Raw genomic sequence first — 14,825 nt, forward strand, 5'->3', positions numbered from 1 at the left:
TGTTTCTTTTCCAGGCACCATATCAGTGATCTACCTGATTGTTCTAGTCACAATTAAAGCCGCCCGCCTTGGCTTTCATCTTGAGTTCCACTGGTTTGACAGTAACAATTTTTATGTTCCAGGTAATACAAATCTTTTCTACACATTGCATTTCTTACCTTTTATGGCACTTTGATATTTGTAGTTTAAAGTTTTCCTTTCAACCAACTTTTCGAACTTTCTCCAAGTGTTCTGAGGAGTAGGATGTGGAGAAATATTTTATGAGTTCAAAGTTCAAAAAAATCAAACAAACATGAAGATCTGCTCTTTAATTCTTTAGACCAGGGGTTGGCAACCTGCTGGTCCGGAGCCACATGTGGCTTGTTTATCCCTCTGCTTTGGTTCCCCGTGGAGTGCCAATGCATCATATTACACTTAGAACTGTGGTGTCAAACCAATTCCACAAAGGGCCAAGTATGTGCACGTTTTTATTCCAACCGATACAGCACAGACAGTTCAACCATTGAAGTCTCTGCTGAAACTTGCAGACAAGCAGACAGACTAATAACTTGCACCCACTTGGCCCTTTGTCAAATTAGTTTTTTTTTTTTTCCCACAAGCTTAGTGAGACGGGCTTGCACACAATACTCACAATATCTAAGCCTGTTAAACGAATCACGCCCAGGAGAGGGCAGTATTTTTTCATGTAACAATTTTAATTTGCAAGTTTCAACATTGTTGGGAAGAGGTGTGGAGACCAACAAGATATGTCCGCCACCTGAAGCAGCCGGGCTAACTGACGTGCCTTAGTGACAGCCAGTGGTGTCGTTAGGCCTCCCTAAATAATTTAGTGTTGTTTTATTTTTTTTAAAAATGCTGACATATTCACTATGAAGCCAGAATATTAGTTTAAACCAGCGGTCTCAAACCGACTCCACAAAGGGCCGCAGTGGGTCCTGGTTTTTGTTCCAACAGATCCAGCACAAACAGTTCAACCAATGAGGTTTCTACTAACATAAGCAGCACCTGATTGCAATCAACTGATTACACTTGTAAGAAACCAGATTGGTGAAAAGGTATTTGTCTCGTTTGGTTGGAATGAAATCCAGTACCCCCTACGGCCCTTTGAGGACCGGTTTGAGACCACTGGTTTAAACCATTAGTCATATAACCCAGTGCTTCTCAATTATTTTCTGTCACATTTATCAAGGGTTCGTCAGCCGTGATTGCATATATTCGTCCGCAGTAACAGCCCTGCATTTTCTGCTTTTGACACATTAGCGCGGCGCTCTGACCCGCCGCTCGGCACAAATTCATTCAAACTTGCCGTTCCGTCCAAGACGGCTGTCCACCGCTCACTTTTGCCAAAAAGTCTGATCCAAAATACAGTAATGCCCCGGATGGAAGGAAGAAGGACAGGAGTCTGTATTGGCTTAGCCACTCTATTGTGGCAACAATAATAAAGAAAAGGAATAACAAAATAACGGCGGGCTTCCGCGACATGTGACGGCTATCTCCTCTTCGCTTCCCTCGACGTCACAGCTACCCGTCCGATCGTCACTTTTTAAGGTGGCCCCGTATAGTTACAGACATTACAATACATAATGAATAGGTTGCCGCTGAACCCTTCACATTAAGCTGCCGTTAGTTTTAAACGGCCTTAAAAAAAAATATATATATATAAAACCCCATTTGCATGGCGTGCCGGCTTTCATTTTGTTGTGGCGGCGCGCCACAATATTTAATATGTACGGGAAACCCTGCAGTGGTTGAAGCTCATGAGGACAGAGCTCCTCAGTCCAGCTCTCCACAGCTTCCTGAGGAAGTACAGGCGCTGGTGGGCCTTCCTGACCAGATTGGAAGGGCTGGTACTCCGGGTGAGGTCTCCAGATATGTGCACACCCAAGTACCTGTAGCTGGAGACCACTTCCACAGCCGGTCCTCTGATGTACAGGAGAGAGGGAGGGCGTCTGTCCCTCCTGAAGTCCATTACCATCTTCTTGGTCTTTTGCACGTTGATGCAGAGGTTATTTGCTCTGCACCACTCCACCAGGTGTTCCACTTCCTCTCTGTATTTGGACTCATCGCTGTTGGTAATACTTCCCACTACTGCTGTGCCGTCCGCAAACTTGACAACATGACAGCTCGTGTGTCTCGCCGAGCAGTTATACGTCAGTAGAGTGAACAGGAGGGGGCTCAACAACACACAGCCCTGTGGTGAGCCAGTGCTGAGGGTGATGGAGGAGGAAACGGTGTTGTGGATCCTGACAGTCTGTGGTCTGTTGGTCAGGAATTCCAGGACCCAGTTCCCCAAAGTGGGACTCAGTCCAAGTGTGGATAGATTCTGCACCAGGGCCTGTGGCCTGATGGTGTTGAAGGCTGAGGAAAAGTCCAGAAAGAGCAGGATGAGTTCCTGCTCTCCAAATAGGTGAGGGCTGTGTGGACCACCGATGAGATGCCGTCATCTGTGGAGCGGTTTTTCCTATACCAGTATCGGTGAGGATCCATAGTGATATCAATGGAGTTCTGGATGTGGGTCATCACCAGCCTCTCGAAGCACTTCATGACTACCAGGGTCAGGGCTATGGGCCGGTAGTCATTCAGGCCCGTCACTGTGGAGCTCTTTGGGACTGGGATGGTTGTGGCAGTCTTTAAAGAGGTGGGGACGGATGGTTGTTGCAAGGAGGCGTTGAAGATGTCCGTCAGCATGTCAGAAAAGACTTAAAGCACATCAATTTGCCTGAATAAAAAAAAAACAAAAGTCACATCAAAAAGGTAAAAATACACTTGATACATTTTTTGACCATTTGATACTGAAAATTTTTTTTTTATACATTCAAAATGATTAGCAACATTAACTTACGAAGACTGTGCCAAAAAATTTAAACGAAAAAAACAAAATAGTACAAAAACGACAATTTCAGTGGACAGAGGGACAGTTTTTATTTTTGCTGCAGGCAGTATCAGCTCCTTTGCTATGGTGTGGGGTTATTTTGCACTGAGCAACTTGGTATGCCACCTTATATGATGCAAACAGTGCTCGCTGGTTTACTGATGTAACACTGACAAAGCGGGAGGATTGTTGGCAATATTCTGCACATTTTGCTTAAAAAAAAAACAAGTGGCTCATCCATGTGATTGAGGTCTAATTTCTTTAAGTGACGCTTTAATTCAGTACTTCTCAATAGTGGGGCCCGACTCCCGGCGCAGAGCGATGCCGGGGTTGTCACATGTGACCTCGGGGAACATAATTTTTTGCCATACTAGAATAAGGTGTACATCCACTCAGTGGGTGGCAGTGGCGCTCTCATTTTCCGAGTGCGCAGTATTTTTTAACCAAACGAGCACAAAGCAAAAAGCGCTGGAGATATGATGAGCTAAGACGAGGAAATATGACGAAGCGTATATAGCTTTTGTGTTTGACTTTTAATACAGTGGGAGACGAGGAAAGATCAGTCTGTTTACTGTGTCTAAAAATATTTGCAGCGGACAGCAGGAAACCAAATCAATTAAGATAATAATATGTTTGTGAAGTTTTGAGCTTGTACGCTACGTTTACTTACATCCTGTGCATCTCCGGGGGCAAAACCGCTCTTTCTCCTGTACTTTTCCATTTCACAATATTTTTGCAAGCGGATTACATTCTGTCAACACCCCTTTAGCATGAAGGTTAAGAAGAAAGCAAAATAAAATGAATGCACACTTTAGCATGGAAGTTGTGAAAAATAAAACAATATAAACTACCTGCAGCAGGGGTTTTCTGGCTCAAATAGACGTGGTACAGAGGTGTTTATAAATATATTTTTTTAAATCGACAACGAGATAATTTTATAGCTCCAGAGTCACCCCACATTCAGATTCCAAGACTGTAACACACAATTTCTACTTTTGACTGCAATAATAATGTTTCTGGAAGCGTAGGAGATGCATCTCATCTGTGTTATTGTGCTCCACCAGAATTTCGACTGCTCTTCCCTCAGCTGACAGGTGTCCTCACGCTGGCTTTCTTCATCCACAACTGTATCATTACACTAATGAAGAACAACAAGCATCAAGAGAACAATGTAAGCCTTTGTCTCTCAGCTTCACAGAACGTAAATATAAATGTCTGTGAGCCTGTGAGCTGATTGTAGTTCTGAGTGGTTCATCGGGAGTGATGATTGTCAGGGTTGTAAATTGCACACCTTACACAGGAAGAAGTGCCCCCAAATAATAGTAGTTCTATTCAGTGATTACAACCTTTCTTTACCTCTACTGCTCTACTTATGTCTGAATACACAACTTGACTCTGTTTTGGTACTTCCAGGTACGAGACCTGTCTGTGGCTTATCTCCTTGTTGGCTTGACATACCTTTACGTGGGAGTGTTGATCTTTGCTGCTTTTCCAGCTCCTCCTCTCAGTAAAGACTGCATTGAACCAGTAAGGCTGAACATAATTCTATAGATTCCATACGTAATTTATTCTTTCGTTTCTCCTGTGTCTTCTAACAAATTCATGAAAAACAATTGATAAGTAAAAGTGCATGTTATTTTACTGTCTTCAATCCTGTCCTCCAGATTAATATCCTATTTTTGTTATTTAAAAGAGCACTCTAATTATTCATTAAATGGCCCCAATATTTCAATGGATATTAAAGTGCGTATGACAGGAGAAAAAGAGTCTTAAATAGGATTATTATGTGAATTAGAATGATATTTTGAGACTATTCGACTATATACAACAATTTAGAAAAGCGCTGATGACGAGAAATTAGTCTTTTAATCCGCTGTCTAGCCACGCCTACCATTATAGGGCTCTAGCGTCCCCAACAGGTAGATGACATCAGCGGAGTCACGATTTCATCTAATTTAGTATGCAACGAGGAAAACGCGACGAAGAGAGCCGCGCAATGTCATTGTTTCAGTCTCTCTACTCCAATATTTTTACAGGATATTCTTTTTATCCAAGTATTTTTCCCCAATAGCAAAATAAATGCCATGGTCATGACAAATAACAGTCTTGTGCTAAATGGAATATGAAATAATAAAAATGCATTTATTCAAGACGACATGGCAAAATTACTCCATAATGGTCAAAACTGTCAACTTTACCTTTACTGTTGCACCTCCCGAACGATATTTTATGCCACCTAAATCGGGCTACTGTCATTTCCCTTCCCCGGCTTCGGAGAATGTAAACAAACCAAGAGGTATGACAGCTAGCCGACATGCTAACCCGAACAGAGTGATGTTTCAAAGTCTTCGAAGCGGAAAATTACACTTAACTAGCCCGGATCATTTCACATGACGACTGGGTTGTCGATTGTCTTAGCCGATCGGCAAACCGCCCGGCGGAGAGCAATTTACAGCTTGTTCCCCTGTCATTCGCATTTCAGCGTCATTCCTGGGATCTCTCTCCATGCGTGAAAGCAATGACGCGAGTAAATTCCATATCACTTTACACGAGAATTTACCGGGATATATGTGTGAAAGGGGCTTAAGTCTGGTCACGTGAATGTGAAATCATGTTGGAGGTGTTGCCTGCACATCGGCTGTCCTTCCTCCTCTAAGCCGCGGCCGTCTGTTTCTTTTCGGTAGCTGAAATACTCCCATACTAGCGACTTTTTTGGGGGAGAAAAAACTCAGGTGTAGTTATGTCAGTGACAGCAGTGTCACCGACAGAGCAAAAGCGAGGTGGGTGAGCACTGCCGCTTCAAGCCATTTCTCGCTGCATTTTTGGGGTATAAAAAAATAGCTAATACCACCGTACTACTAAAATGTTTGTGGTTTTGAAACCGTGATGTTTTCATACACCTGTAAACCTTGAAACCGGTAACCGGTACATGCCTAGATTGCAGTAAGCTGATCTGGTGATGTTGTTAATATGGGAGCAGAAGGAGAGCGTGCTGTCGAGTTAAGGCTGGTTTATGCTTCTGGGGCAGACCTACGCTGTCAAGGCAGACCCGATTTACAACCCTCCGCTGTAGCCTGACGTGCACCTCCACAAAATCCTGACTACGTGTCAAGCCAAAGTGTGGTGACGTGACGCAAATGGACTGTGATTGGTCCGCTCAGACTGTTGTTTCTGGTTCAGCGCGAAATCACCGCTATTTACAAACATTCTTGCGCTAAACTCAAAAATGGACCAAGCCGACGAGAGGATCATCGAAGAGGTCCGCAAGTACGACCACCTGTACAGCGAGATACTCAGTGGAGGAGGGCGGCTGCAGTTGTTGTGCAGCTAACGTGCAGTTAATGTCAAAGTCTTCGAAGCGGAAAATCACACATAACTAGCCCGGCTCATTTCACATGACGACTGGGTTGTCAATTGTCTTTGGCGATCGGCAAACCGCCTGGCGGAGAGCAATTTACAGCTCGTTTCCCTGCTACTACTGACAGGAGACCTCGCCGGGGAAGCAGCTGGACAATGACCGCCGAACAAACCGGCCGACGTCGGAGCAGCGTGTAGCTGTCAAATGGTCAACACAAAAATGGCAAAATAATGCTTTACTACACGGCAAATTCGTAAACAGCGAGATACTCAGTGGAGGATGGCGGCTGCAGTTGTTGTGCAGCTAACGTGCAGCTAAAGTGTATGAGGAGAGCTTTTTACATGCCTATCCATGATCAAACGTGAGTAGTCCTTTATTTAGAGAAAGTTTGTAGTGTTAACTTTGTAATCGCTGTATTCGCGGCTATTTTTAAACACAAAGTTGCAATTTTTGATCGGTCGGAAAATTTGACAGAACACCGGGCACATGAAGATCGCTATAAGCCAAGTATAGTGCTCTCCCGGCGGGGGGATGTGCGACAAGCCACCGGTTGTCGGCCGAAGGGACAAGGAGCATGTCAGCCACAAAATGCAAGCCACCTACATATTAAAATGATCCCAGTATTTGACATAATACAAATGACGATGTTTACTCACTTCCTCGTAAGTCCTATGGTCCCACAGTAGTAGGGCTTGTTTTGGCCAATATTCACCGGTGAATGGGAACCTTTTGAAAACTCAAAAAGGCGCACACGCCTCTCCCTCATACAGCAAGATTTCTCTGCAGCCGTTTGGCTGGCGTGATGCGAAAAATAAATGTAAGAATCCGCAAAATCAGCTGAATCCTTAGTCCTTAATCCTAATTAAGTCCTTAATTTTCCGTCATACCATTGTACGGTATTAGCTATTTTTTTATGTCCCAAAAATGCAGCGAGAAATGGCTTGGAGCGGCAGTGCTCACCCACCTTGCTTTTGCTCTGTCGGTGACATTGCTGTCACTGTCAAAACTACACCTGAGCTTTTTATAAGTTCTTGCCGTATTTTTGGTTGGTGCACATTTGAAGTATACGAAGAATAAAGCACCGGTTTAGTGTCCAAAGAGTTGTTTTGATGTTTAATTTTCAACAGCAGACAGCTCACACACTTAATACATCATCATTGATTGAGAGTGCCTCGATGCTTTTATGATAACATGCTTACCATCAAGGCTTCCACCGCAGTTTTGAAGTTCCATAGCCGCCAGAAATCTGTTATGGCTTCCTGCTGGCTGGTTGTTGGACGCTGGACAACGCAGCTTGCTGGTTTCCACCGATGTTAGAATTCGTAATGTGTGCCAGTCTTTGTGTGTCATCAACAGTCAGACAGACCACCTCCACAACCGTCTTTTGCGCCTCAACATTTTTTGTTCAAAGTTGATGAGCTCAAGATCCACATCAAGTGTTTAAGCAAAGGAATTGGACGAGTCCCCCAAAACCACATAAAGACAACGCAACACCCTTTTAGTGGCTTGTGGGTAAATTACAGAGCAACGCGTTCCCCTGACGCAGAACTTCGAATGCTTGTTGACAACGTAGGGTCTACGACGTCGCTACTCTGTCACCGCAGAAGCATAGAATAGGCTCTTAACCTGAGTTGAGGAAGAGATGGATACATTATTGATGGAAATAGAGAAGTTATCGTAATTAGTGAGCACGGCACAGGTACCAACTAGGACTTTTTGAGCTATTGGATTGTAGGAAGATTGAGGAAAGCCATGAATTGATGTCTTATAAGCAGAGGGTGAGAGCGGAAGGAGGAAGGGAGGAGGTTAGTTTCAAGGAAATTTAGAGCTCAGTGTCATCCGCATAGCAATGAAATTTGATGTTGTATTTGCGGAGAATAGAACCGAGGGGGAGGATGTCGATGATAAAGAGGAGCGGCCCCAGGACAGAGCCCAAATGAGAAGAAGGATATGTATTGAAGATGCCTTCGATCAATGGAGACAACTAAAAAAAGCATCTTGCCATTTGAAGTGTAATGGAAATTTTATTCCATACAAGCTCATTGGTGAATATTTGTGAATAAAGAAGCCAATCAAAGAAGGGTCAACCAGAGTTTTCGATTAAATGAAAGAGGTGAAGACATTTTTAGAAACAATCGGTCATATGTTCAAGTTAGAATGGTCATTTGAACGAGACTAAAAAATTTGGACATATCGTCGTTTTTTTATAATCACATAGTATTAATTTATTTTGCTGTTCTCTGCCCATCAGAACTTCTTAGACAATTTCTCCAGTGGTGATGTGATGGTTTTTGTGGCTCGGACCTTCCTGCTGTTCCAAATGATCACAGTCTATCCCTTGCTGGGATACCTGGTGCGAGTCCAGATGATGGGGCAGTTGTTTGGCAATCATTATCCCAGGTAATGTATGCATTCTTACAGTTCCAATTTCAAAGTTGATACATATCAATTGTCTTACTATTAACTATTACCATTAGCACTTTCAATACCCGTTGATGATAGACGTTTCTTTTCAGCGTTCGGTTTAGTGCTGCAACGATTAATCGATTAACTCCAGTAATTTGATAAGGAAAAAAGATTCAAATTCAATTTTGCTGCTTCGAGTGTTTGTTTAATTAAAGTGGTGTTGTAATAGTTTTGAAAGTGTTTGCATTTAGTTTTATTGATTTGGGTGGATACACTGCCTTCTAGTGGCAATATTGAATATGACACAACTCATTTCACATGGCTGAATGCAGCTGCTCCGTTAAGACCAACATAAGCTAAGTTTTTCTTTGAGGTAATTTTAAAAAAAAAATGCATTCCTAATTTATAGATATATTAAGCCTTTTTTAGTGCTTTATGTGTTAAGAGCAATGTAAAAAAAAAAAAAAAAGTTAGCGTTTTATAGCATTTAAGCTAGCGGACTTTTGCTACGTACTATAAGTAAGCCAATTGTTGTTTTGTTGTACTTAGATCCTCATTTAGTTGTTTTTATAATGCCGTTTGAGGCTTAGTTTAGGTTTTTTATTTTTTTCTGTTCCTTATCCGATTACTCGATTATTCGAACTAACTAGTTCATCGATTAACCGACTACTAAAATTATCGATAGCTGCAGCACTACTCCAGTTGTGAATTTAAATTTGTTTGTCACAAGTTCACATCCACATATTTGAACTTGGGTTGACAGCGAATGAATGAACGAACGTTTATTTGCTGCCATCCCTCCTAGTTTAAATACATTGGACGGCTCCATCAGTGGCAGCCAATGAGTAAATCAAGACAAGGCTTATTAATATATTTCTTTCTGTCTCCTTAGTTTCTTTCATGTCCTCACCCTGAACGTCTTGATTGTTGCAGCCGGCGTCCTTATGGCAAAGTTTTACCCCAACATCGGATCCATTATTCGGTACGTTAATGTCTTATTTCGACCTTGAAATTGGTGCGGGAATTAAAATTAAAGCCAAAACAGCTCTTCGTGACTAGTGTTGTCACAGATTACCTGAAAAAGTAATTTAATTACTAATTACTGCTTACGCCTCAAAAAAGTAATTTCATTTCTTTACGGATTATTATCAAAGTAACTAAGTTACTTTAAACGTAATTTATCGGTTACTTTTTACCAGTTTTCCTCACTTTGCTGCCTCAACATAAGAATGACAACAGAAAAATTTCATTCCATGTAATCGACTTTCCGATAATTGAATTGAAAGAGGAAGATCAGAATTTTTCACATAAGGCTTAATCTTCGAGTTAGTGGGGGTTTAATTAGTTGATGGAGTTCAACCACCATTCACTCGCGCTAGCTTACCCATTCAGGATCCCTGAAACTAACAAATAACTGACAAACTGCACGGAATTTGTTGAAATCAACTCCACCGACAAATTAAGCCACCGCTAACTCAAAGATTAAGCCTAACGTAAAAAATTCTGAACTTTGGTTTAGGGTTAACAGCATCTCAGTGCCAATGTAAAACAATGCAAATTTACTCCACAATAATCAACAACACACAAATGAATTGTCTAATAAACAGTGCAATAAAGACAAAGGTGGGGGCAGGCGCGAATACGTGCGCACAACCCGGAAGAACGCCGTCCATACACATGCGCGGTCAATTTGGCCACAAAACGTGGCGGCAACTAAGCACTCTACACTCAGTCGGACTTACAACACATCCCAAAGATGCTAAACGAACACGTCACCTCACGGCATAAATTTGCAACATGAATATGATGTCAACAATGCTCGCTGACTTGGAGCGATGATTTGACTACCCACTGTTGCAACGGCACAGCTTCGAATTGGCCGCGGATGTAGCGGCTTATTTAGTCTTAGTCTCCGTCTTTTGGACGATAATACTTATTAGTCTTAGTCATATTTTAGCCATTTCAAAACTTTTTGTCTAGTTTTGTGTTCTGTCTAGCTTTGTTGACTAAAACTCTTGACTAATTTCGTTTCGTTTTAGTCGATGTTTACTCAAAATGTTTTTGTCTGTAAAATTCAAAGGTTTCCAACAATTTCAAAATAAAGGTTTCCAACAATTTTGAGTAAACATTGACGGATGAGTTCATATTGTAGCATCTACAAAGACGCCAGATTGGTGATAATTCACACTCAGCAGAAAAACAGAACATTATTTTCAATTAATTATCCCCACCTGAACACCACGAATTGAATGAAAAAAAAAAAAGTTGTCCGAGAGTTTCGTTAGCATTAGCCTAATGCTCAAGCGAACGTAAATGCTATGCTAACATTTAGTGTGTGATGATGACTCAGCACAGACCTTGAAAGGTTAAAGCAACATTGGATATTCTCTCTTGCCAAGATACGAAAACAAATCTTGCTGTGTGTGTTTCAAAAGAAGCAAGCCTGGAGAGGACACTGGTGAGTTGGGGGGGGGGGGGCAGCATGTCACATGAGTGACACAACGAGACACTGCAACGATATGGGCTAACGCTAACTACACATAAAAATGTCGCACGTTGTGAACATGTGACAGAAACTGTGGCGCATTTTCGTCTCATGTTTTAGTCTCATGTTTTTAGCTTGTTATTGTCTCGTCATCGTCATGAACAATTTGTCCGTCGACAAAATATTTTCGTTATAGTCTTCGTTGACGAAAACAACACTGGCTGGAACCCTTCAGAATGAAGGAAAAATACACACAGATCAACATTCCCTCGCACATCTCAACAGGTGGCTGCACTCGGCTCAACAAACAGGGAAATCTTTGAGCGGTTACCATGGAAACGAACACGTAGCGGGAATCTTTCTAGCATTTTCTATTCAAAATGCTCTCCGTACATGACTGCAATAGTCTTCAGTCTACATATATTATGAGGCAATAACAATGTAGTAACGCACAGACACTAAGGAAACTAACTTTTAATTAGATTACTGGTTTGGAAAAATAAACGCGTTAGATTGCTCGTTACTGAAAGAAAGTAATCAGATTACGAGTTACTCACAACACTGTTTGTGACTTAGGGGTTTTGTTTCAAATTGCAGGTTTTCTGGAGCAACTTGTGGCTTGGCTTTAGTGTTCGTATTCCCCTCCTTGATCCACATGATCTCCTTGAGACGACAGGGTGCCCTCCGCTGGCCGTCAGCAGTGTTTCACAGTTTTCTTATCTTGTTGGGTATGGCCAACCTGATGGCTCAGTTCTTCATGTAAAAAGAACAACTTCCCTGGCAATCTTCAAACATGTTCTCTAAATGGAATGAAGGACAGTAAAGTGTATTGTTATTCAAGGCCACAACTATTTCTGGTACCTTCCAGCCAGTTTCAGGTAACTTGATTTTTCCTCCTTAGACAAGTCAATTATTATGTACTGTGTTTAAGTTGTGAATCGTAGTCATAAACATAAGAGGAGTCTGGGTGGGTAACAGGGGCCATAGTTTATAAGGGAAGCATATTTAAACATTTAATATATAATTTTCTGTGGAATCAATGTGTATTACCTGTATGGCTCTACAGTTGTTTTTTATAATCAACAGGTCATTCTCGTTATGAGAAATCCTGGTTACTGATTATACAACTTTGTTAGCATGTTTTAAGCATTTTTTTTTTTTTTTAACAGAATGGTGCATTTTTGATTTTTTTAAAAATCATCATCAAATTATTTTGGTACTATACATTCTGTGTTTAGTATTTATTGACACCCTCCTTTTTTTCAGTGCGTACAGATAAAGGGAAAATAAATCTGAAATCCAGAGATGTCTCCTGTTGTATTTCAAGAATCAAATGACATGACACCTAGTGTATTTCTTAAATATATGGTGGAAAACACAGACAAGGCTGAAAAAGCAGTTTCTGCTCTTGCACCCCTCTTTAAAATAAACTGTATTTTAAGCCAAAAGAACTGTTGTGTTTGATGGAACAATATGTCTATATGATGCCATAGCAATTTCATGGCAATATGCCCCCGGACTATCTTTAATTTGTCTCTTTTACCCTGGAGACCCCTGTTTACAGACACCGCGCAACCGCTTTTGTTTCAACCCAGCCATAAAATTAAGGTAAGTTATTATATTTCTCATTCAAAATGCTTATCTTGTTGAACTTATAATCATTAATCGATGTCTAATATTTAGTTTACAAAAAAAAAAAAAACTTTAAAAAATTATTCGCATTTTTAAACTTTTAAACAAATTACGTCACAATGAAAAAAACAGTGTCTGTAAATAGGTCACAGATATCTACCTCATAATTATCGCTTAATGGTAGTTTTTTTTTTTTTATTACTGTCGCATTTTCCCCGATATTTTAGATGATAATCCAAACAAAGAAAAATTGGGGGGGGGGGGACATCTAAACGGGTAAATATTTGAAAATCTCGACCACTCCTTGTTGTCTGTGACTTCTGCATCACGACCCTTGTTATATTACCGTTTTTCACCCATAAAATACCCACAAAGTCCAGCTGTGGCCATTCACAGCTGTGTCTTGACACTTAGTGATACATGCTACACTGAGTTTTTGGATTGAAACAAGGTAAGTACACGATAATATATCATTAAAATCATGGCGTCTTTAATTATGCTCTCTCACGCTCTCACCTCGAGTTACCGGAAAGCCACAAAAAGACATACATTGCAGTCGAACGCAAGCATGAGAATTATGAATACAGAAGGTTAACTGACTAGCCTGCTCTCCATTATCTTTTCAACCATGGTGCCGTTTGGATTGCTTATTATGGGATGATAGTACCGATTTATTAGATACATTAGATCAGTGGTTCTTAACCTTGCCAACGGTACCGAACCCCACGAGTTTCACAGGTACATTCACCGAACCTTTCGGAATTAAAAAAATGAAGCCATTTTTTACACATTCAAAACCAAGCAAGCTAACAAGTGAATTCCTGTTCAAATTTCTTACAGATTTCTAATATACTACAAATATTTTTTTCTTTTGGTGGTAATTTTCACATCGGTAAATGAAATTAAACTCATTAAATTTCACACTGTTCCTTTTGTTTTCATGTCTACATTCTAATTTTATCATCGCATCCTTGCATCAAATACTATATTTCACTTTTAGTAAAGTTATTATTAACTAGACAGCTAACTGACGGTTTAGCCATGTTTATATACAAAATAAACACGGCTACATTAAATCTACATTCACTTACACACCAATTTCTTTTATTATTATAAATCCCCCCACATGTCTTAGTGCATGCATATTGATTATCAAAGACTTGAATAGACAAAGGGGGATCATCTTAAAGTGTTTGCTACTGATTATGTACCAGGATGTGTGTCCAAAACCTTTTTAAATGATTTCAAAGGTGTCAAAAATGTCTATTCATCACTCACATGATTTGACCTACTTTTATGGTGTCAAAAAATGTGTGTTCAAAAATATTCTTCCCTCAGAAAAGCTTTCAAATGGTGATGTATCACACATGCATATAGGACAATTATGAAATTTGGCCAAATTGGGGGTCTCAGAGTGGAACTTCAAGTCACCGGAGTGCTTTCTGCCAAATACAAAACAGGTATATTTATAGTGTGCCCTTCTCAAATTCTTTTGTTGTTGTTGCAGTTTTCCTACTTTAACCTCATAAAATGGTGCAGCTTAACCTGATCCAATATCTTTTTGTGTCTTTAACTTTTGCTGTACTTTGTTGTCTTTTGTGTATCTTTTATGCATATTTGGCATGTTTTGTCTTTTAGTTGCATTTTCTTTTTTTTTTTTTTTTTTTTTTTTTGCCTTCTTGTCTGTTCTATTTTGTCCGTTATCATGCTACATGTACCCTACTACCAATAGGAGATGCTGTTGAACTCAAATTTTGACTCTCAGTTAGGGATTAACCTTTCCCAAAAGCTCCGCCCCCTTAGTTACTGTTGCTAGTCCGTCAAGCTTTGTGACTCCGACAGCACAAGCCATCTAATTTATTTATATATATAAAAATACAATAATGATGTATACAGGCATGAAATTCTCACCTTTCGGAAAAATTTGCCGTTTTCATGTCAAATAGGGTGATCTCTGTAAATTGTGTAGATCTGAGGACAAATTTTTCTTGGGGGGGGTCGGGAGATTTTTTTTTTAATGTCGGATGCTTGGTATGCAATCGGGGAAAGCGGCACAAAGCCTAAAAGGCGCA

General features: G+C 40.6%; 1 protein-coding gene across 1 annotated transcript in view; it reads left to right on the forward strand.

Annotated features, from left to right (window-relative positions):
- slc38a9 (solute carrier family 38 member 9) overlaps positions 1-12,578 on the forward strand; it is a 34,600-nt gene extending 22,022 nt beyond the window's left edge. The window contains exons 10-15 of the mRNA XM_057818204.1: positions 15-122; positions 3,937-4,043; positions 4,286-4,399; positions 8,482-8,630; positions 9,529-9,618; positions 11,719-12,578. Of these exons, the coding sequence (XP_057674187.1) occupies positions 15-122; positions 3,937-4,043; positions 4,286-4,399; positions 8,482-8,630; positions 9,529-9,618; positions 11,719-11,884 (734 nt within the window). The 3' untranslated portion in view covers positions 11,885-12,578. The remainder of the gene's footprint in view (positions 1-14; positions 123-3,936; positions 4,044-4,285; positions 4,400-8,481; positions 8,631-9,528; positions 9,619-11,718) is intronic.
- The last annotated feature ends 2,247 nt before the right edge of the window (positions 12,579-14,825 follow it).

The sequence above is a fragment of the Corythoichthys intestinalis genome, chromosome 17, assembly GCF_030265065.1.
Source record: "Corythoichthys intestinalis isolate RoL2023-P3 chromosome 17, ASM3026506v1, whole genome shotgun sequence".
NCBI lineage: Eukaryota > Metazoa > Chordata > Actinopteri > Syngnathiformes > Syngnathidae > Corythoichthys > Corythoichthys intestinalis.